At 35.3% G+C, this 22,257-nt stretch overlaps 1 protein-coding gene across 1 annotated transcript; it reads left to right on the top strand.

Moving 5' to 3' along the window:
* Positions 1 to 9,584: 9,584 nt before the first annotated feature.
* Positions 9,585 to 10,780, top strand: LOC124537096 (enhancer of split mbeta protein-like). The gene has a single exon (XM_047113814.1). It carries the CDS (start codon positions 9,607 to 9,609, stop codon positions 10,354 to 10,356), a length of 750 nt encoding a protein of 249 aa, XP_046969770.1. The 5' UTR covers positions 9,585 to 9,606; the 3' UTR covers positions 10,357 to 10,780.
* Positions 10,781 to 22,257: the final 11,477 nt, after the last annotated feature.

The raw sequence follows: 22,257 nt of genomic DNA, 5'->3' as shown, positions 1-22,257 counted from the left end.
CATCAACTCTGTAAGATAAAACTTATTGTGCACTCATTCGACTTTTTTAAAGTAAGCTATATGAGATAGCGCACGGGTATGCTTGTGGTAAAATTACATTGAATTATTTACATGATAAGCTAAATCTATAAAGTGATAAATATTGAAAACTATAAATATAACTTTTATTTATTTCTTTAGGGTCGTCTGGTAGAGATCACTGTTCAGTGATAAGACCGCCCTTTGCACGCTTTGTATGTTAGTGTTAAGTTTGCTTCTTGCTGTATCTGTGTGATTTTCTTTGATTGTATTATGTGTGCAATAAAGTTATTTATTATTATTATTATTAATTAAAATAATTTAACAAAACTGGCTACGTCATATTTTTTTATATACATTTGTAACAGACTTACAAGAAAGGACTTAATTCAATTTATATAATGTACATTTATATACATAAATTACACTCCACATAATTTTATTCGAAATTTTAATTCCTGAGATTTATTTTTTTACATACTGACAAAAATCTCCAGAAGATTTTCTTCTACGTAGCACAGCGTAGTGAAGTGCGTGACAGGAACTTTGACATTAATGAGGCAATTATTCGGAAAGATTATTTCACTTGAAAGCTTTGGATCGAAGTAGCCCGCAGTAAAAAAATTATGAATGTGAAAATTTCTCAAGAATATAAAGTTTTTGATCATTTTATTCCTTGTATGGTCATTTATTATTTATAGAGCTGAGATGGCCCAGTGGTTAGAACACGTGCATCTTAACCGATGATTGCGGGTTCAAACCCAGGCAAGAACCACTATATATAAGTGCTTAATTTGTGTTTATAATTCATCTCGAGCTCGGCGGTGAAGGAAAACATCGTGAGCAAACCAGCATGTCTTCATCGAAATTCTGCCACATGTGCATTCTACCAACCCGCATTGGAACAGCGTGGTGGAATATATATGTTCTAAACCCTCTCCTTAATTGAAGAGGAGGCCTTATCTCAGCAGTGGGAAATGTACAGGCTGTTACTTTACTTTACTTTTTACTTTACTATGGTCTTTTATATGCAATAAAAAAATTACTACAATAACAACATCTTTCTTTAACGTCTTTAAGTTTCTACTGCAAAAATTAGTGAAACAGACCAATGTTCTTTAACACAAAATTCGTAACAAAATTTAGTACCTGTAAACCTTTTAAATATCATAACTAAGTAATTAATCTATTATAAAATATACTATCAAAACCTCTAAAGCGCAACTCTACAGCACCCAACAATATGAAATTCGTTCGTTCGATCCCGATCTCCTTACGATCTATTATATATAAAAAAACTGTAAAACTTTAACTGTCCATTTAAAACTATTTGTTTACAAGATAACAAATGAAACATCACAGCCTTGTTATCGTCCTTGCAATCACTCTGATCATAGAAGCTGTTATAAGTATGTGTAGGTATTTATACCAACCAGGTATTTATACCAAGTGTAATATATGTTTAATTAATATAAGAAACAATAAGCGACGCAAATCTAAGGACTAATTAGCAATTATTAGCTTGCATGAGAAATTTTATGCGGCACCCAATTTAAAGTATGACGTAGTAACATAAAAATATTATTTTGTCACATCCAGAGGTTATATATGCTAGTGAATTAATAATACGTTACCTTAACTTCAAAATAAAAAAAAGTCGAATTAAGAATCTCTTTCATTTTTTGAAGTTGGTTAAAAAGAGCACATAACTCACCAAGTTGGGCTAGGATATTCGTCAAATTTCATTACAATCAAGAGGTTAAATTTTTTAAATATAATGAATATGTATTAAAATGTTTTAAACTAATGATCAGAGCTGTATTCTACATTTTTATAAAATATGCAAAAATTCCAATTAAACTGAAAAAAAAGTAAAACAAGGCGTGGCGGTAGGCGTAAAATAACATAGGTATTGTCAACCCTACGTTGCCAGTTCATATTTGAGACAAGAATAAAACCTATTTGATATATGTTCTATATTTTATTATCTGGATCAATAAAAATAACGGATATTACTCGCTTATAAAATCGCACATTTCATACCGAGATTGCGAGATAAGCATTACAGATTAAAATTAGGTATTTATATAATTTTAGAAACGTTTAAGTTTCTTGCAAGTCTTTTAATATATTATATGTTTTTGTAAATATATATATCTATGGAGATCAAAACACTATTGAAGCAAAGAAAATGATTTAAGCTTATTTAGTATTTCTTTATTAATTTATGTTTATTAAAAATGGCGGTAATGCGTTTATATTTTATTTCCAGAGAAAATAGAATCATAGAAAATACAAATCCTCTCAAAGGGCAATCTTGGGGCAGCCATTCTTTTTATAAGTTACAACTACTTTATTCAAATACATCAGTTAATATACAGCCAGTATTGCGAATAACAATAATAGCATATATTTTATTTAGTCAAATTATTGAGTACGACTATCCGAATTGACTTACCGTAAACCATAAACTTCGAGTAAATTTAAATTTAGAACGACTATTTTTATGACCTCATAAAAATGATTGTTCTTACAAAATTTCTGCGCGTATTTCCTAATGTTAAGTGTGAACAAAGCCTAAGCCTCATTATATATGTGTTACTGACGAAGCATAGCATACTAATGTCAACATTCGCGCTATATAAATTGTTGACTATTTGTTCAACATAGTTTACTTATACGCAAGGCGGTAGGCGTTCACATACAAAATGGTATTAGCAATTATATGTTACGTATATACTTAGATATGTAGACATATCTATCTTAGCCTGCTCGGTACTGTAAGTAATATGAAGGTGTATATATATAATGTAAGTAAATTTTAGTGAACTGGTGTTACCATATTAAATATACAAAATGGACATTAAATACCTGTTTTTTAAATTAATTTTAGAAAATAAAAAATGTGGTAATTTTATGGCGAGTTGTCAAAATATAAACTACTTTTTAAAATGTTAATGCGTCACAAGCGACCAATCTGAGACATTATGTCCTTGTACCGGTACACTGACCACCCAAACTAAAATTCAGCAATACAATGTATTCAAAAGAAAATTTAAAAATAATTAATTAAAAATTTTGTTGATTTTATTTTATCAAAACTAGATAAAACTTACATTTAAAAATCAAATTAAGACATAATTTATTCGATTAGGCTCTTACTTTTTGAATTTTAAAATTACATTATACACAATCAGTTGAAATTTGGAACACGTTCCTAATTTAAGTTCCACTGGAAGGAACCAGTAGTCAACTTAGTACTAATGTTCACTGACGATTAAAATGCACAATTATTTTATCTACACTGCAGGTGAATTATCTTTAAATAAATCAGAAATATATGTATGATATATACGTTAAGAGTTGCGAGGTGAGGTCGTATATATATTCGCTAAAAACATTACGTGTATGGCTGCAAAGATTAATATTAAAGAGGTAATGACTATTTGTCCAGCTTGGTTTCCGGGCGTGGCGGTAGGCGGGCGCAAGTACAACGGTATATATAAATTGCATTTAATAGAAAAAGTAACTTGTACGTTACATGTCTGCCTCTTTAAACGTTAAGTTGAGATGATTTGTTATATGATAAAGGTAACAAATCAATCGTTCCAAGAAATATATAGATGTTTTTTTGGACTTTTATATAAAGTTTCAAAATGTCTTAACCCCTATAACAGTTTCAAGTGATTTGTGTCACTTTTAAATTTTTATCAATTTTGTTTTTGTCGTAATTTCTACTTAATTATTTTTTACCCATATTCTAATTCAATATATGTTTAAATTTTACACTTAATAGTCTCTACTTAAATCATTTTTCAATTTATCAACGTACAATGTAACATACAGTTGTTTGTGCTCATTTAAAGCGTGTGTATACGTAAAATGGCTGCATTTGAATTGATTATTTATTTTCGGTAGTTGGCACAATTGATTGTGTTTTCAAATATGTACGTGTGGCTTATCTGTTTTCCAGCAGTAAATCTTACTTGACCAGATATGTTTAGGCGGGTCACCGACAGCTTTAGGTGTATTCTGAAGCATGGTAGTATAAATTCTGGTCTAGACTCCGGGCTGCTACTGACTTTCTATATAATTCTAGGACAGATAAAACTACTAACTTTTTAGTAACGTGAGTTGATGCTATAACTTGTCCATGGGTCTGTGACCATACTCCTATCCACTACAGCAGCACATTAATCGCGTACATAAATCTTCCTACAACAATGTTCGAGTATTACTACTGATTTTTGATGAAAACTTTTCACCGAAATATTTGCTAAAATATTATAATAAAAGCAGCTTCAACATGATGTTTAATCTAAACGTATTTACGTAATTCGTATACATAATACCTATATTTTCCGTATTTTCAAAATAGGTTGAGTCCAGGTGCAACCTACGCATTTATACTTGGAACACTAAATCAGGGTGCGGCCAGGTGCGACAACCTGCTGATTCTAATACTTGTGATAAAATATTTTTCCATATCAAGTGTCTCGTGTAAACAGTTTAATGTTGATTTTTTTATAGATTAAAACACGATATTGTTGTGTAAATATAACGCTTGCGAGTTCAGTACACCCTGAACTACAAATATTTGAATGCTTCGACGTTTCGTCGCTCTGGAGTTGTTTGAGACATACCTTTAATATTCGGTAATGCATAAATACTTGAAATTCGTTCATAGCGCGAGGGCTCCATAATATCTATACTAATATTATAAATGCAAAAATATTCATCTGTTGCAACAACGCAAATGATTTAATGATATTTATTATGGATGAAGCAAGAACACCAAGGAACATAGACAATTTTTTATACCTAATGATTGGCGACTAACTACCAAAACCGCGGGCAACAAATAGTATTATATAAACTGTGACGGATACTCCGTCAGAACAAATACGAAATTCAACGGAAAATCGATCGTGAAATGTCAAATTGTCTAGAAAAGCCTTGGAGCGTATTCCAGCACGTTTGCTTGTAGGTTCGATGTTTCATGTGATTGATTTTTTTCCGATATGTGTAGGTTTTCTCTCGTTATTTTCCTTCATCAACACGCAACCGCCTTAATAAACACAAATTAGTCATACGATAATTTATTGCAGTAGTTTACTCGGGTTCGAATCCTTAGTTTTCGGTTAAGATTTGCGTACCATATATTAGTATAAGTCGGTTTTAGAACAGCTGAAGAGATATAAATAACTGTACAGTTATGTTAAGCTAAGCCATTTATATCAAAAACATTTTTACAAGTCATTCCTAGATGTAAGTATTTCATATTATTTTTGTTTTTGGTTGGGCTTTGTACAAGCTCGCCTGAGAAGGCACCGCTCATTGGATATTCCATCACTAAACAGCAAAGAGAATGAATGAGCCAGCTCAAGGAATATACTCCCTAGATGTTATAACATCTTAGCTCCGAATTCAGTGGCAAACTATCCTATACAATTTTTATGAAAGTGCGAATGTATGGTGATAATCACTTACCATCTGATGGTAAATTTATATCTATCTCTACATAGTCTATAATATAATATCTAAGTAATTACTACTACCGATAGTTTATATACTTTTAGTTAAGATCCTAATTTTATTTCAGTTCCGTTCTATTTCCATTACATACAACACTATTATATTGTATCAATAAAAACAAAAATTCCACATTAGTTTTTCTCACGGTTTTATAAATACATTATTTATCGTTTTTCGAATGTGTTGTTTATTCAATATTACACGTTTTATATATTTCCTCAAATATGAATATTTATAACCACATTATTTATTTTGCAATATATAAAGACAGATGTTAAATTTTACTATTTAATACGATTTTCATATCGAATAATGTTTTAATGTCTTTTAAAATTTCAAAAAAAAAATCCTAGTCGGAATATATGCGATACATTTTTATTTAAAATTTAAAAAATACTGGCCATGTTACGAATTTTTTAAAAATATTTTAAATGTCAAGTTGTTTCAAAAAACCCCCGCTGAGATTTACCCTTATCGTAAGTGTTTTAAAACTCGAAAAATAAATAGAATTATTTATTGATCAATTAAAAATTCAAATTAATTTTTAACGTTTTTATAATCGCTATTAATTTCGTTGAGCTATATCATAAAATCCATATCCAAATATTAAATATAATGTGTATATCGTAAATATTATCTGGTGTTAAAATATAAAAAACATGCGTTCCTAAATAAGAGACTTATACCAGGCATGTGGTTTGGTAACTTTAACAGAAACTACCGGATATCTGAATTAAAAATGTATCCCTATCCGAAACCAAGAATAAAATATTTATTATATTGCGGTTTTCGCATACTGTTATGCTTTAAAAGAATAGTTAAGTGCATTTTTTTCTGTGATTATACCTATACTAAATAATGGTTTAGTAAGTAAAATTCATATATTGTATGTTTTTTACAAATTCTAAATATACTAATATCGGTTACCGAAACTATCCGAAACAATCGGATATCCCGAAATAAATTCGTATCCGTAAGCGTACCTGAAAAAACCGTATCGGTAATATTATATTCAAATATCCGAATCCATATTCAGATCCGTAATAATATATCCATAGCATCCCTGGTTAATACTCTAGTAATAGTTACTCTATTATTTGATACCTCCCGTGGTTGTGTTGACATTATAACTTAGAAATATATTTCTTACCATACAAAACAGAAGTGACAACTTAATACCATGTGAACTATTCCTAATTTTTTTTTAAAAACTATTCATAAAAAAAAATATGATTCCAAATCGAAAAAAATCAATATTGTTTTTAAAAAAAACGCTCATTGATTCCGAAGTCGACTATAAAAAGGAAAAATGTTGCCAGTATTTAGGGGAATTAACCTAAATACTGGCTCAATAATAAATTTTAAATTTTAGACAATAATTTTTATAAATCTTTTTTATCTGTTTAACTGTTACGCATTAAGATTTATTTAAAAAATACATTTATAAATTTTGGAGCGAATACGCAATTATATTATTTTATTTCAAAGTGTATGCAGTGCGTATGCTCTTCTCTGGAATGTATGTCTGGGTCGAGAGCCACTGTTATTTGACCTTTCCCTTTTCTTTGCAAATAAATAATACGATCGTTTTAAATGTATCCTAGGCACATATCATTATCATATAATTCTAGTGTTTTAACAAAAGACGGATTATAACATAGAACAAGATAATCCTAAATAATAAAAATTGTGACGCTATTTTGATAATAAAAAAAACAATAACTGATTATAAAACTGAAATTAAGCTAAACGTATTGGCATTTCAATCGATTAAATTATTAACATTTTGTAAAGTATTTAGCAATATTATATAAGCCATTTATATTTTTTATATTCTATTATTGTAATCATTTCATTGACTTTTAATTACATACAAAATTAATCCACGTGAATACTTATGTTGAACAAACGTAACAACATACCTAATTTAAATTTTTATCTAACCACAAAGAATGCGTAGGCGCTGATATGCTTCCTAGATACACACACTGAAATTGCGCACATTAAAAACCGCAATATCTAGTAGGAATTGTCTCTATAAACACAATAATAGTTATATATACGTGATGTAAATGCGACCCGGGTGGGTCCGAGGTACTTGCGTCACCGAGTCAACAAAGCCTCTGTCCACGCGCTAATATATTCAACGCAGCGATTGATGAAGTATAAAATTTCTTAGTACCGTCTCACTCACAATGGAATTATGATAATTTATCGGTTGGCTTGTGCCGGCCGAGTGTGTGGGAACGCGCGCGGCACGGGCTTTCCCACGACATCGCGGCGCGAGGAAGAATGCCCGCTTCTGTATAGAATTATCTGCTACTTACGTCCTTCTGCTTTGGATCGATATTAAAGGTGTGATACTAAAACGTCGAAAGCGACGAGGGGCCGCAGTGAGCGGTACATTTCGCCTGTCGAAAAGGCTCCTTTGTAACTTAAGACGTTTCGATGTCTAGCGGTTCAAGACAGAATTGGAGTAAGTAGCGTCACGGCAGTTTCGACCGCACAATGGGTCGGTGTCGACTCGACTAGCGGTGCTGGGAACAAACTCACACCTTTACACCGATAAAGCGAATGTTATTGTTTTTGTGACTAATTAAGACGAGTCGTTCGTGTAAGTACAAAGCAGTAGATAAATTATTAGTGACACTGATAGATTGACGATATTGCAAAATCGTTACATGAATCTGGAACGCTCGGGAAATTCACATTTCCGTATTCGTTCTTAATTTAAGTTTTAAGATTTCTTTCACTTATCAAGCCCGTTTGAAGTTTTTATCATTTTATCGGATCGATAAATTACTTTAAGCTTTCAATAATTATTATCAGTATATCAAAGTAGATCATAGTATAACTTTCATGCTGTCACAAACTCATACAAAGCCATCAAACGTTTTCTAAACTGATAATTTTATGTGCCTAACCAGTAAAAAGTTTGTATAGCAATTTCTATCCGTCTTGTCTGTCTGTATGACCGACGATAACACGCCGCGTGTCGCGGGACCTGTGAGCGTGTTGCAGGGCTGCTACATGCAACTTTAATTATTAATTATATTATGTCGTTTCTCACACAAAACAAAACAAACCAAATTATATCACAAAGTATTTGTTACGTTTTGTATACATTTTGTAACGAAGAAAAACACTTTTTTTTTAAATAATTATTAGGTATAGCGTAGTACGTCATACTAAGGGTATAATTATTATTTATTAAAGATGAAATAAATTAGTAGTGACAGTGATTTAATATATAGCCACGAGTCTTTAGGGGACTTATGCGTGTGACGTCATTGATGTCATTACGTCATTGACTCGCGTCTAGGGGAGCGTCTTACCGAGTCTGCAGCTTTTAAGGAGGGTGCGCGTGGGAACGTGCTGGCCAGGTGCCATCAGCTGACTCCCCTGAAGAAACTCATCGAGCAGCTGTTCTCTAATGATAGAAAAATATTAGATTATTAGATATTTTTATAATTAAATATTTAATCTGTATTTAAGCTTTGAAGCAGTTTGAATACAAATGTTGATTAAAAATTATAATTCGATTAAAAAGAAAAAAATCGATGTGTGTAATTATGCAAATCAAATTTTAGATTCACACTTTAGTATATAAACTATTAAGATAAAACGAATGTGTGCAGTAATAGAAAAACATCTAGTTTTCCTTAAAATTAATTAATACACAAAAACTTACGTTTTCATACTATTTGCGTATATTTTAATAAATATCTTATTTTATTAACAAACTTTTATTTTATCATACTTTTTTTATTTAATTATACAGGAATTCGGGAAAAACTACGATAGCATTTTTAACATAGCATAACACATAATGTTATAATTCAAAAACATAATTTTCAGAATATAAAATTTTGAACTAACGTATTTCTAACAAATGTAATAAATAATATTTTAAATTACATTCAAAAAATATATTGCGTGCCACCCCTATTTTTATCACGGGCGCTTTGCCACAATCGGTGTAGGGCGCATAAAAGCAGAGCGGTGAGCAACGCGCGCGCCATTCGCTCACAACCCGCCGCGAGAGCAACAATAATGATCCTTCCCACACGCACTATGTCCCCGCCGCATGGGGCTTTCCATCCGCCGTCGCACGCGCATCCTGACGAGGAGCCCGTTTCCCGCACTTACCAATACAGAAAAGTTATGAAACCTATGCTTGAAAGAAAGCGACGCGCTCGTATCAATCGTTGCCTCGATGAACTCAAAGATCTCATGGTGACCGCGCTCCAAGCCGAAGGTGAAAACGTCTCAAAATTGGAGAAAGCTGACATATTGGAACTCACAGTACGCCACCTCCACAGCTTGAAGCGAAGAGGACAGTTAGTGCTTAAACCCGAAATGTCATATGCCGAACGTTTCCGTGCTGGTTTCGCCCAATGTGCTACGGAAGTGTCACAGTTCATCACCAACGCTACCGTTGCAGCTAATGCTATGCATCGGCAAGGCCCCGTTGACCCCCAAGCTGGAGCGAGGTTACTTCAGCATTTAAGCAATTGTATAAGAAGATTAGAAGCTCCCCCAGTTGTGCAACCCCAACCGCTTGCGCCTGGTGCTGTCGCGAGACCGACTCCGGTGCAAGCGATAGCACCGGCACCGGCAGCAGCACAGCCAGCCCAGGTCCTCCAAAGGACGTCACTAGTGGAACGAGGACTTAAAAGACAGGCTGAGGAACCAATTGACGTGGAAACAATTGGAACGAAAAGAGCATACGCACCGCCCTCGCCGCCACACAGCCCCGCCTCCGAGCCAGACTCCGCCCAGTCGATGTGGCGGCCGTGGTGACCCACCGCCACCTCATGATCTCGTCCCCACGTCCAGGATTGTGACACCAGTGTGATAGTTACGAATGTTTTGTTGTTTGATACCGTTAACGTTCCTAGAACCGATGTGTTAGAAAATTATGCATGAACTCGCTTTGCTTGTTGAAGTTTGTTTTTAATTTAATAAAATAAGGTTTTGTTTTTACGAGTTAACTGTTATTTTTGTATTCCTAACTTCAACGTCTTCCGCGTCGGTTATGCATTTACTTGTTAAAATATTAAGAAGTACCATAGTTTAGCGTAGTACCTAAGTTAATACTGTGATACATATTTGTAGACTCTGCTCGAACAGGAGTTTGTTAGGTCTATGTAAAGACATATGCTTTTGAATATACATCGCTATAATAGTGAAAGAAAAGAGAATAATAAAAAGGTTGTATATTATATTATATTTGTTTTAGTTAACCCGTTATAGTTTCCAAGTCGAGTGAATGGACACTTAATCCCTTCTATCTCATTAGTATAAATAATATTGGATTAAGTATTAAAACGAGCATCTATAATTCAAATTAAATTAAATTCGATTCCAATGTGAATTATCACGTTACATTGTTGTATAAACTGGATTGCGTGTGAACGTTCGGATAAAAAATAAACACAAGCAGAACCGTTCACCTTTGTGAAAATTTTAATTTTCATTATACATTTATAGCTTTATGTAAAACATATTGTGATCATCGAAATGATTCACGTAGTATAATTATAGGAAGGTGGAACAAGTTGGTACAATGAACAATAAAAGTGTAATCATGAAATATTCAAGAGTCACTCGGGTAAATGTCAGTTCTCACGCTGTCGTACTATCGCGAACATCAGCCGTTACGAACGGTTCTTCGAGACTGGCTGAGACAGCTTATTTTCGACTGAATTGATGATTACAAAACTAATTTCACAATATTTTTTTATATATATTTCTATATTATACAAAAATTTTAGAAATATATATTCAAAAAATATAATAATCGAAAATGTCAAAATCATCAAGCTTTTAAATGAAATTGCGTCATTCCAAAAAAATAAATAAGAATAATTTAGACTTCATCTAATTAAAATCTCCATATATTATAAACAATCTATCATATATATAGAGAACACTGGTATTAATTAATTTACACTAAATAGTAATAAAAAACAATGTCACCGTCTTTCAAACATTCCATTTTATCTACCGAAAGATTAACATTCTCAAAATAAAATAAAAATAGTTAATTTACATTTCGACGTAAATTTAAATTAAAATCGCTTTTTTTTTAATTTTGTATTAATTAATATGTTGTGTACCTAATTTGTTTGTATGTGTCAACCTAAAGCTTTTGAGATCGCTCGCAATGTAAGTCGACAATTACAATTTTACTTATTAAGTGATTTTAATATAGGTAAGGAGACTAGTAAATAGATCAACTTATTGTAATTGTTACCTAATATTGCCAATACCCAACCCAGGGAATTAAGATCTTTTGTATCTGTAGTTACACTAGCTGGATACACTGCATCTAGGACATAATAAAAAAAAAACACAGAAACCGTCACAATAATTTAAAAATAGAAAACGTTAATATTATTTCCGTTCAGCAACATCAATTACATTTATTAGTGATACAATAATAGCCCAAATCAAAATAAGTAGCAGACAGTTATAAGCTATACCTATCGTATACTTTTATAACTTTAAAAAATAAAGAATATTTTAGATGATGATGAGATTTAAATATCAGTATGCTTAAAAATACTAAAAAGAGTTTTGTATCTGGTACAAATCGTAAGAACGCTTACAAAGAGGTTTAATATTTATTAAAATAACTTTTAAAAAAAATGTAACCAAGTCAATAACATAAAAATAGCAGTTATTTTTTAGCTGATTGTTGATTTGTACGCAAATTATTTATCCAATTAGAACATACAAGATAAACCACTTACTGTATTTGAACTATACATTAATTATAAAGGTAATAAAATATAAACTGCAACCGTTGACTTATGACTTTGTTCCGTTCGTCTGTAAATAAGGCACAGTGAGGGTACGCCGTCAGATGTTTGTTCAGTGCAAACAGTCTACGTGGTGCGGGAGATCTACCGTGGGATACGAGGCAAAGATTAATCTTATTTTTTTAACATGAAAAAACATATATTGTAAGACGTATTACACATTATATTACTTGGTGGTCGGGCTTTGTGCTAGCCCGCCTTGATAGGTACCACCCACTCACCAGATTATTTACCGACAAACAGCAATATCAGGGTTGTTGTGTTCCGGTTTGAAGGGTGAGTGAGCCAGTGTGTCCACGAGACACAAATAATATAACGTCTTTGTTCCCAAGGTTCGTCTTTTAACACATTTGAAAAAAAAACTAATAATTTATTCGATTATATTTTATTTGAGAAAGTTGAGATTCTTGCCGGTTCTGATCGATTGTTGATGCTGACCGTGGAATTACCAGGATGCCATTTCTGCTTACAATTTTTCAGTTGTCGCAATCGAATCCAAACGTTATCGATGCCGTTCAGCATTGACTCCTACCGTTTTCAAATTATTTGTATAACCATTATTTGTATAAAAACAAAAATCCAAGTGCAGTTCAGTCAAAGTTAGATCGTAATTCCGAATATATACATAGGTATTCGGAATTGTATCATATTGAATAAAAATAAGTCAAATTCTGGTTACGTTTGAAATTTATTTTAGTGGGTAATAGTTGAAATCGGAATAGAATCGGCAACGTCTTCTAACCGTTACATCTTAGTAGAGCTTCATAATGTTTACGATCTTAATACGTCACCAAGTGATGTACGATATTGACTGTAATAATTATCAAATTTAAGTAACACGCGGATAATCGTTGAACGATTTTAATAAAGATTTAAATCAAGGAACATTTAAATTTAGAACTCTAAAAAGCCGTTGTTAATAAGTAAGGAACATAACTGATAAGGCGGGCATTTCCATCTTACTTCAACACACATGTAGTCGCAATCATTTAAACAACCTTGAATTCGAATGTAATAAAAATGTAGAAATAACAGGAAAATATAACAAACTGCGTCATAGCTCCTCGAGCTGAGAAGCCTTGCGTTTCATACAATTAAAAGGCGATTAATGTGAAATTATAGTATGAGATCTTTGATGGTGGTGTATTTTTTTATCTAAACATTACTTTCTTGTAATTAGTAGATATAATTACAGAATAAAAACATTTAAGCTAAAGTTCGATAGATACTTTTAGAATCGTAGATAGAACGTATTAGGTATGTCTTACTGATTATTGTAATTTTAAAATGCATACAGTTTTTTTTACTAGATTAAAACTTAAACAATATGATCATTTAATCTGATTACAATTTTTTTCTTATTATTCAAACAGGAATGAAAATATATTTATGTTAAATACTAAGTGAAATGTTTTTTTATTTAATACGTAGTAAATTTTGGTTAGTATGTCCTTTACTTTGTTCCTGCAAGTTACATGATATCAATTTTTTTTTCTATTATGGTATAGGTTGGCGGACGAGCACATGGGCCACCTGATGGTAAGTGGTAACCATCGCCCACAGACAATGACGCTGTAAGAAATATTAACTATTCCTCACATCGTCAAAGTGCCACCAACCTTGGGCACTAAGATGTTATATCCCTTGTGCCTATACTGGCTCACTCACCCTTCAAACCGGAACACAACAATACTGAGTACTGTTATTTGGCGGTAGAATAACTGATGATTGGGTTTGATACCATTATGATATCAATGAAATTAAAATGACAACTTGTACATAAGGTGGTCTGTGTGTTTATCTCACTGATAACATAATTAATCGTAAGCTACCTTTGACAAAATTCTGACACTTCATGACTTATGAAAATCATACATCCGAGAATCCTAAATTGGTTTTCCTAACAAAAACTGAGCATTACCACAGTAATAAGCTATGATGATGACCACCTGACCATTACCGGCCACCGCAGCTATTCTCAATAAACTAGCAAAGTAAAGCCATAATGCACAAGTTCCCTTTCTTTTATCACATTCTCAGAATACGTATGACAATGAGTGTTACATGATTGTGAAGGAGTAGACTACGTCTCAGGTACCTACAAGGATTTTAGAGACTATAGGCAGTATATAGACTATAGCCTTATGAATTTATAAGGGAAAAATTGATTTATTGATTTTTATTTTCTCAGATCTAAAACGAAATACTAATTAATGTAAATTATACGTTTGTAAAAATTCCACCATTACAAAGAGTGTGTTTTATATGCATTAAAATCTAAGATTTAAAACCGCAACAGATCTAATTAGCTTTCATAATAAAAGAAAGCACTGAAATTAAAAAATAAATAACTTACTGAAATTTTACGATAAAATTTCCTGTTCAATTTTATTTGCTGATTATATTTTGAAAAGGTTTTATATAATTTAAGAAATTTATGTATGTTGTTGTCTTGTGTAATAAACTCTTACATGTCATAAAGATTAATAAACTCTTCGCCTTAAAACTTACACGCCTATAAAATTCAACAATACATTGTATTTAGCCAACGGTACCATCAATACAGCAATTTCCTGTTATTGATGTAATAGCCATGTTTGCTCTCCGTGTTAATAGTAGCAATAAAAAAAAAGTAAGAATAGTTAAATACTTAAAGAAAGGTTAATCGCTTCGGATTTGTTATTTTTGTGTTTCTTTATAGTGACTAGCACGCTAGACGAAGTCTCGTCACGATTATTACTCTTTCATTAATTTTTGCAATATCGATAGCCATGCTTTCATACCAATTAGGGATGTTTAATGAACATATCGATAAATTAACGTAGCAACACAAAATTGGAAAGATTTTAAATTTTATACAGCCTTGTAATGTATTTCTTTTATCACGATAATTGATGTTACAAAAGTTCACAGGTATATTATTAAATTGATAATGTAATTGCCCGAATGTAACAATTGGTGCCGTCCTATGCGCACGCGCACTCAAAAATTAGCTCGATCCATTCTAATTGGGTCTCGTTGCGTGCGCGGCCGTGGGAAGCGCCTGCGCCGGTGAAAACGCCACGGAGTCCGGATCGCAATTCGAATTTAGTTATAGCCGTGAGATATTTGATTTAAGTGTAACAGAACAGAACATGAGATCACGATTGTTTTTAATTGATTCTGATATGTAAGAGCTTTTAAATGTTTCTTGTATATTACATTTCTCTACGTATATGTAAAAGTAATCTCAATTGACCAATTACCTAGCTTTAAGACATCAGTTTCGCTCGAGTAGAAAAGGCAAAACTTTTACGTTAATTTTATATAACAACTATTTTTGGATCTGCGAATTCAACTCTTATATAGACAATTACAAATATTTACATAATTATATTTTATTTTATTCTTTTTTCAAATGTGTAAATGTAGATGTAGATTTAGATGTAAAGTGTATCATTACATAGTATAAAACAATGTCACTTCCCGCCGTCTGTGATCTGATGTGGCTTAGACCTTTTAAGCTATTCAACGGATTTTCCTCAACCAACATATAGATTTTCAATCCGTAAATTATATTATATGTCAATTTTAGACCAATGAAACATTTTCAATGGATTATTACATTCCGCTACAAGTAATTTGCAGAAATTGTCTTTTCAAATCACCGTTGAGATAAAAATATATCTTTCTGACGTAAACATAAATTGGACGATCATCGAAGTTTATAAGATTTTTCTTTAAGATCATCAATACCATAAATATTTATTACTTATTGTGTTCCGTCCTTAATTGGAACGCTGTAATAAAATAGTTAGGACTACAATGTAATAATGACCTACAAATGTATAATAAATACACGGAAGGTTCAGGAATTCAATGTAACATTACGTCAGCTACGGAAAAATTACAAATAAAAAAAAAAAAAAATTAATAAAAGCGATTATTAAAACTATGTTTTCTATATTTATTCCACGGAAGTAACTCAATTAAAAATATGGAGCAGTTATCCAAGTATTCAAATGAATATTAAAGTAACTTAACAGTCTGTAGATGACTAACTAGCGGGAAAGAGCCTTATCTACTTCTAAGGGGATATATCCATCTGGCAATATTTCATCCAGGACCTACATTCTAGCCAAGCGCTAAGTCTTTTATAAGGACTAACAAATTAAATTATATGTAAATGGCGTGCTTCGGGTAAGATCTTCGTATATATGTATCCACTTACACAACAACAACAATAGCCTGTAAATTCCCACTGCTGGGCTAAAGGCCTCTTCTCCTTTTGAGGAGAAGGTTTGGAACATATTCCACCATGCTGTTCCAATGCAGGTTGGTGGAATGCACATGTGACAGAATTTCTATGAAATTTGTGAATTTCTATGAAATTCGATTAAGTATCCACTTAAATAAAGGTGACTTTAGAAAATTTTGTTGTTACTATAATGACCGATATATACCGCAAAAGCTATCCACCACCCATAAAACGCAGTCGTGTCATATATATAACACCAATGAGAAAGAGAATGAGTGAGTAACAAACAAAAGTTTTTAAGTGACCAGAGAGTTCTTTAATAGATAGCAATAATTTTAAAGTAACCTCAAATAAGAAGTACAGATATATAATTTTACATCTTGCTGGTAATATAAACCATTGGTATTCTTCGGTTTCAGAGCCCGCGTACGTTACGTTATTGTATAATCTTTCACAATAGTGTTAAGCTTACGTTATTTTATTACATTTTGATATTAAAAAACGTCGTGTAAATTGATATTATCATCACCACCGTTAAACGTTTATAGCAAACATTTCATTTCATAGAATTTATTAAAGATTGTGTCACTATTTGTGGTCATTTTAGAGTTCTTTGAATAATGGTTTTATGTAGCGTGTCCGTTGTAAGTCGTTTTTTGCGTGTAAATAATAAATTACTTAAAACAAACTGACATTCGTGACGAAATGTAACAACCAAAAAAGCAAAAGCCTTACTCCTCAGAGGTGATTCGAATCGGCTACCAATTTTACGTAACCCTTTCTGATCCAACACTTTATTATACGTAACGATACTTTCTGCGCTATTGTTATTATCTTACCGCGGAAGTGTGGCGCGATCATTAAATTCTATTAGATGAATAAAAATAAATAGTTCAACTTAAGACTCATAAATTATTTCCAATGATATATTAATTATATGTACATAATATGAATTAGTTTGTTATTTGCTAACTTTTAGATTAATGACTAATAAGATATATATTTAAATGTTTCCTTTATTGTCTGGTTAATGGCATAATATTAATGAGTATATGAAAGATATACGGAATAAGTAAAAAATTGGAATAACAGTATATTTCGATAAATTATATTTCACATGGTGGTAGGCCGTTGTCCAAACCCGTCTAGCTACCACACAGTCATCATATATCTAGCGCCCAACATACACGTAGTATTGATGTATTCCTTTTTAAAGATTGAATGAGTTAGGGTACAGACACACGCAGAGGAGCTGGCAGGCCGGATGCGCAGTTCACTCAAGGAAGTCTGCGATGCGGCCATGCCTCGCACTCGGCGCAGAGTTCCGCGCCGACACGTATACTGGTGGTCGCCCGAAATCACCGACCTTCGGGCGACGTGCTGTCGGGCACGGAGGGCCTACGTCCGCTGTCGAAGACGCAACGGCCTCGACACGGATTTGGAGGGACAGTTGCTGGACGCCTATCGCCAGCTGAAAAAAGAGCTGCAGCTGGCGATACGCAAGGCCAAGGAGAAGGCCAGGGAGGAACTTCTGGCGGGCCTCAATCGAGACCCGTGGGGGCGCCCGTACCGCGGTGTACGCGGGAAGTTCCTCTCCCAAGGCGCCCCCGTCATCGAGACGATGCCGCCGGAACTCCTCCTTCGCCTGGTTGAGGAACTATTCCCCCATCCAGGCGAGCACGTCCCTCCGCAGATGGCGCCCCGCTCCGTGACCGAAGACCCAGTGGTTCAGCACCTCGAGGAGGTCGGTCCGGGTCTCTCGGAGGCGCAGTACGGATTCAGGGCGGGCCGATCGACGGTCGACACCCTGAATGCCCTGAAGACTCGGACGACGGAAGCGGTGGCCCGGGGGCAGGTCGTCCTGGCTGTGTCGCTTGACGTGGCGAACGCCTTCAACAGTCTCCCTTTCGAGACAATACGGGAGGCACTCCGATACCATGGGGTGCCGACCTATCTGAGGAGACTGCTGGAGGCGTACCTCCAGGACAGGGAGATCCTCTGGGCGGGGGTCGATGGGAGGATCGTCCGGCATCGAGTGGGCTGCGGCGTTCCACAGGGTTCGGTCCTTGGCTCCCATCCTTCCCGGGATGGGGGTGTTGTGTTATGCTGGGCTTGAGGGTCTCCATATCCAAAACGGAGGCCCTCCTCTTTCACGGTCCACGGAAAGGACCCCCACGAGGGGCGAGTATCACCGTCCAGGGGACGGTGATCAAGGTGCAGGCCCAGATGAAGTATCTGGGCCTGAGCATTTTGTCTCATCTCGGCCCAAGGCTCATCAACGCCGCTGCCGCTCTTGGTCGCCTCCTTCCGAATGTGGGAGGGCCGGGGTCGCTATGCCGGTGTCTTTATTCCGGCGTAGTGAGGTCGATGGCGCTGTACGGTGCCTCGATCTGGATAGACGCCCTCACCGCTAAAAATCGGGCCCTGCAGCGAAAGCCACAGAGGGTCATAGCGGTGAGAGGCATCAGAGGGTACCGTACGGTGTCGTGGACTGCGGCGACACTTCTCGCGGGCGATCCGCCCTGGGAGCTCCAGGCGGAGGTGCTCGCGGAAGTGTACCGGTTCCGGGTCGAGGCGAGGGACCGCGGCGACCGTCCAGGGTCGGCGGAGATCGGGCGGATCAGGGCTCTAGCCCAGCAAGCCCTGATCGCCCGATGGCAGGAGGATCTGGGGTCTCCCACGGCGGGCCTAGCGACAGTGGAGGCGATCCGTCCCCACTTGAGTCGCTGGGTCGAGAGGAAGCACGGCACACTGTCGTATAGAATGACGCAGGTATTTACCGGACACGGATGCTTCGGTAAATACCTGCACGGGATAGCGCGGCGGGAGGAGTCACCCTCCTGCCACGAGTGTGGTGCGCCAGTGGACACGGCGTACCACACCCTGTACGAGTGTGCTGCGTGGGGGCCCCAGAGGCACATCCTTGCGACGACTATGGGCGGAGACCTCTCGCTACCGAGCGTTATCAACACCATGCTCGGTAGCGAGGTGTGCTGGTCAGAGATGCGCTCCTTCTGCGAAAGTGTCATGTCGCAGAAGGAAGCAGCGGAGCGGGAGCGGGAAAAAAATGCCGCCGCTGACTCGCTCCGCAGAAGACGACCGGGGAGAAGGAAAAGGCGCTACGCGCATCTTCTCCCTCCGCCTCAATAGGCGCCGTAGGGACCAGGGGGGGTCCCAGTACCCTGGGAATCCCCCCTAGCTGTTGAAAGCCCGTATAAGCGGGCCGACCGTCAGGGCGCCACGGTAGCATGCGTAAGCGATCCCGTGGCGTCCGCCGAAAGACGGAGAGGGTACCGCTGGTTTTTTAGTGGGTAAACCCGGTGTGCTTAGGTGCACTCGGCGTTCAGGGCTCCGGGGAGTCCCACACACCCTCCTCTACTTTCCGTCACGTGGGGGAAGCGCAAAGCGTTTTTCCAGCGTAATAAAAAAAATATAGGGTACAGACACAAGGGACATAACATCACAATTCCCATTGGCACATCCTTTTTATAAGGAATCATATATATTTGCCATTTACTGTGTGTAAATGGCAAATATATATGATTCCTTACTTTCTGTAGGTACATTAGGTGGACTATTCGCCAGTTCATCTAACAATAACGTAAAAAAATAAGAAAACGAAATTTCATATTTATAGAAGATAGATTTAAAATTGAAAAGAATTTGTTACGCCTTGAATTTGTAATAAATATTTATCAGACCAATTTTCTTATTGCGTCAATAGATTTTTTGATTTGACGCGGTTGAAACTATGACTTTTATAACAACAAGCTTAACTTAAACCTTACTTAAACCGTACAAAACGCGCTAAATCTTCTGGTTTAAATTTAGATTAGCATATTTTATATCGACCAGTGATGGTTAGACCGCATACCACTCAACCGATGATTGCGGGTTCAAACCCAGGCAAGCAACGCACAAATTTGTGCTTATAATTCATCTCGCCCTCGGCGGTGAAGGAAAACATCGTGACGAAACTTGTATGTGTCTAATTTCATAGAAATTAAGCCACAAGGTTATTCCATCAACCCACATTGGAACAGTGGAGTAGGTTTAACCCAGCAGTTCGAATTTTACAGTCTGTTGCTGTTGTTGGTAGTGTTGTTGTTGTATATTTTATTTCATTTGAAATTTAATGTTTCATTTAATTGTATGTGCACTCCTCGCTAGATTTTATCTGCGTCCTGAATCAGCCCGCTGAATAAAGCCTTTCATTAGTTAGTATTACGGTTGTTGATCTATCTTTTCTACTACAATTATCGACTGACTATTGCCTCTATACAAGCTTCCTGTTCTAGCGCCGGCCTTTTAGACCTTTCTCAGCCAACATTGACAAAAAGTAATAAACGACATTTGGATTTTCCACGGCTCGATTCAGATAAGAAAAGTATTTCAAGATTCTACTATACATATTAGTCAATTATTATGTTGAAAAATAGGAACGAGACGTATAATTTATCACAAATTAAGCAAACAAAACAGTTCCGCACCCATCAAAAACTGTTTTGTTGAACACTTGAGTTTACGCTGAACATCGTGATGTTCAGTGTAAACCCAAGTGTTCAAGACTGGACCAACTTCTATCTGGTAACAGTTGTTGCCGATTGTCAATTAATTTCCACAAAAATATGAGTCAAAGCGAGTGCGAAATAGGAACAAATAGGACATCTAATATTAAGTAGCCTTTACCCATAAACGCAAACAAAAAAAAGTATAAATAACTTCATATATGTCAATGCTATGAGTTCCAATATGTCAAATCGTCCTGCTTCTAATAGCTGAGGTTCAATTACTCTTCAATCGGAAACACAGCAATACAAAACATTACCACTTGTGGGTATAGTCAGTAAATGTGTAGTCTATCCACATTTTTTTATGCTATAATTTGGCGGACGAGCATATGGGCCACCTGATGATAAGTGGTCACCATCGCCTGAAAATGACACTATAAGAAATATTAACTATTCCTTACATCGTCAATGTGCCACCAACCTTGGCAACTAAGATGTCCTTTGTGCCTGTAATTACACTGGCTCACTCACCCTTCAAACCGGAACACAACAATACTGAGTTACTGAGTACTGTTATTTGGCGGTAGAATAACTGATGAGTGGGTGGTACCTACCCAGACGGGCTTGCACAAAGCCCTACCACCAAGTAAATGGACTTTTTAACTATAATAAATATATCAATCGAAATAAAAAATGAGAAACATATTTCTAGTATGTTTATCTTCTATGCATGACTAAAATATTCATCCGAATGCGAAAAAACTTCGGGAGTTTTTCAACGTACTCTGTAGAATTTACGACAATAACCAAGACATTTTCTATGTATATTTGTCGTTCAATATATAAATTTTATTATAATCGTACGAAGACGGGACTAATAGCTAGTTTATAAATTGAAATTGATTCCTTTTATTTTCATGTTTATCAATTCTTAGTTAATGACTTTCATTTGTGCCAACCAGGTATACACTATTTCACTAATGTCACGTAGGATGAAAATGACGCGAAGGAGATTGATCTGTGCGGTCAAGATTACATCATTGTACAAATTTAAGACTGAAGTGAAACTAAAAATATTGTTAATAGAGATGGATGGTATTAATCTCTAATTAATAATAAAATAATCCGA

Source organism: Vanessa cardui, chromosome 17 (genome assembly GCF_905220365.1).
Source record: "Vanessa cardui chromosome 17, ilVanCard2.1, whole genome shotgun sequence".
Classification (NCBI taxonomy): domain Eukaryota; kingdom Metazoa; phylum Arthropoda; class Insecta; order Lepidoptera; family Nymphalidae; genus Vanessa; species Vanessa cardui.
This window is presented reverse-complemented; position numbering and strand designations above follow the sequence as displayed.

Excerpts from the sequence above, each read along its gene's own strand:
- LOC124537096 (XM_047113814.1), top strand. The coding sequence starts at position 9,607 with ATGATCCTTCCCACACGCACTATGTCCCCGCCGCATGGGGCTTTCCAT.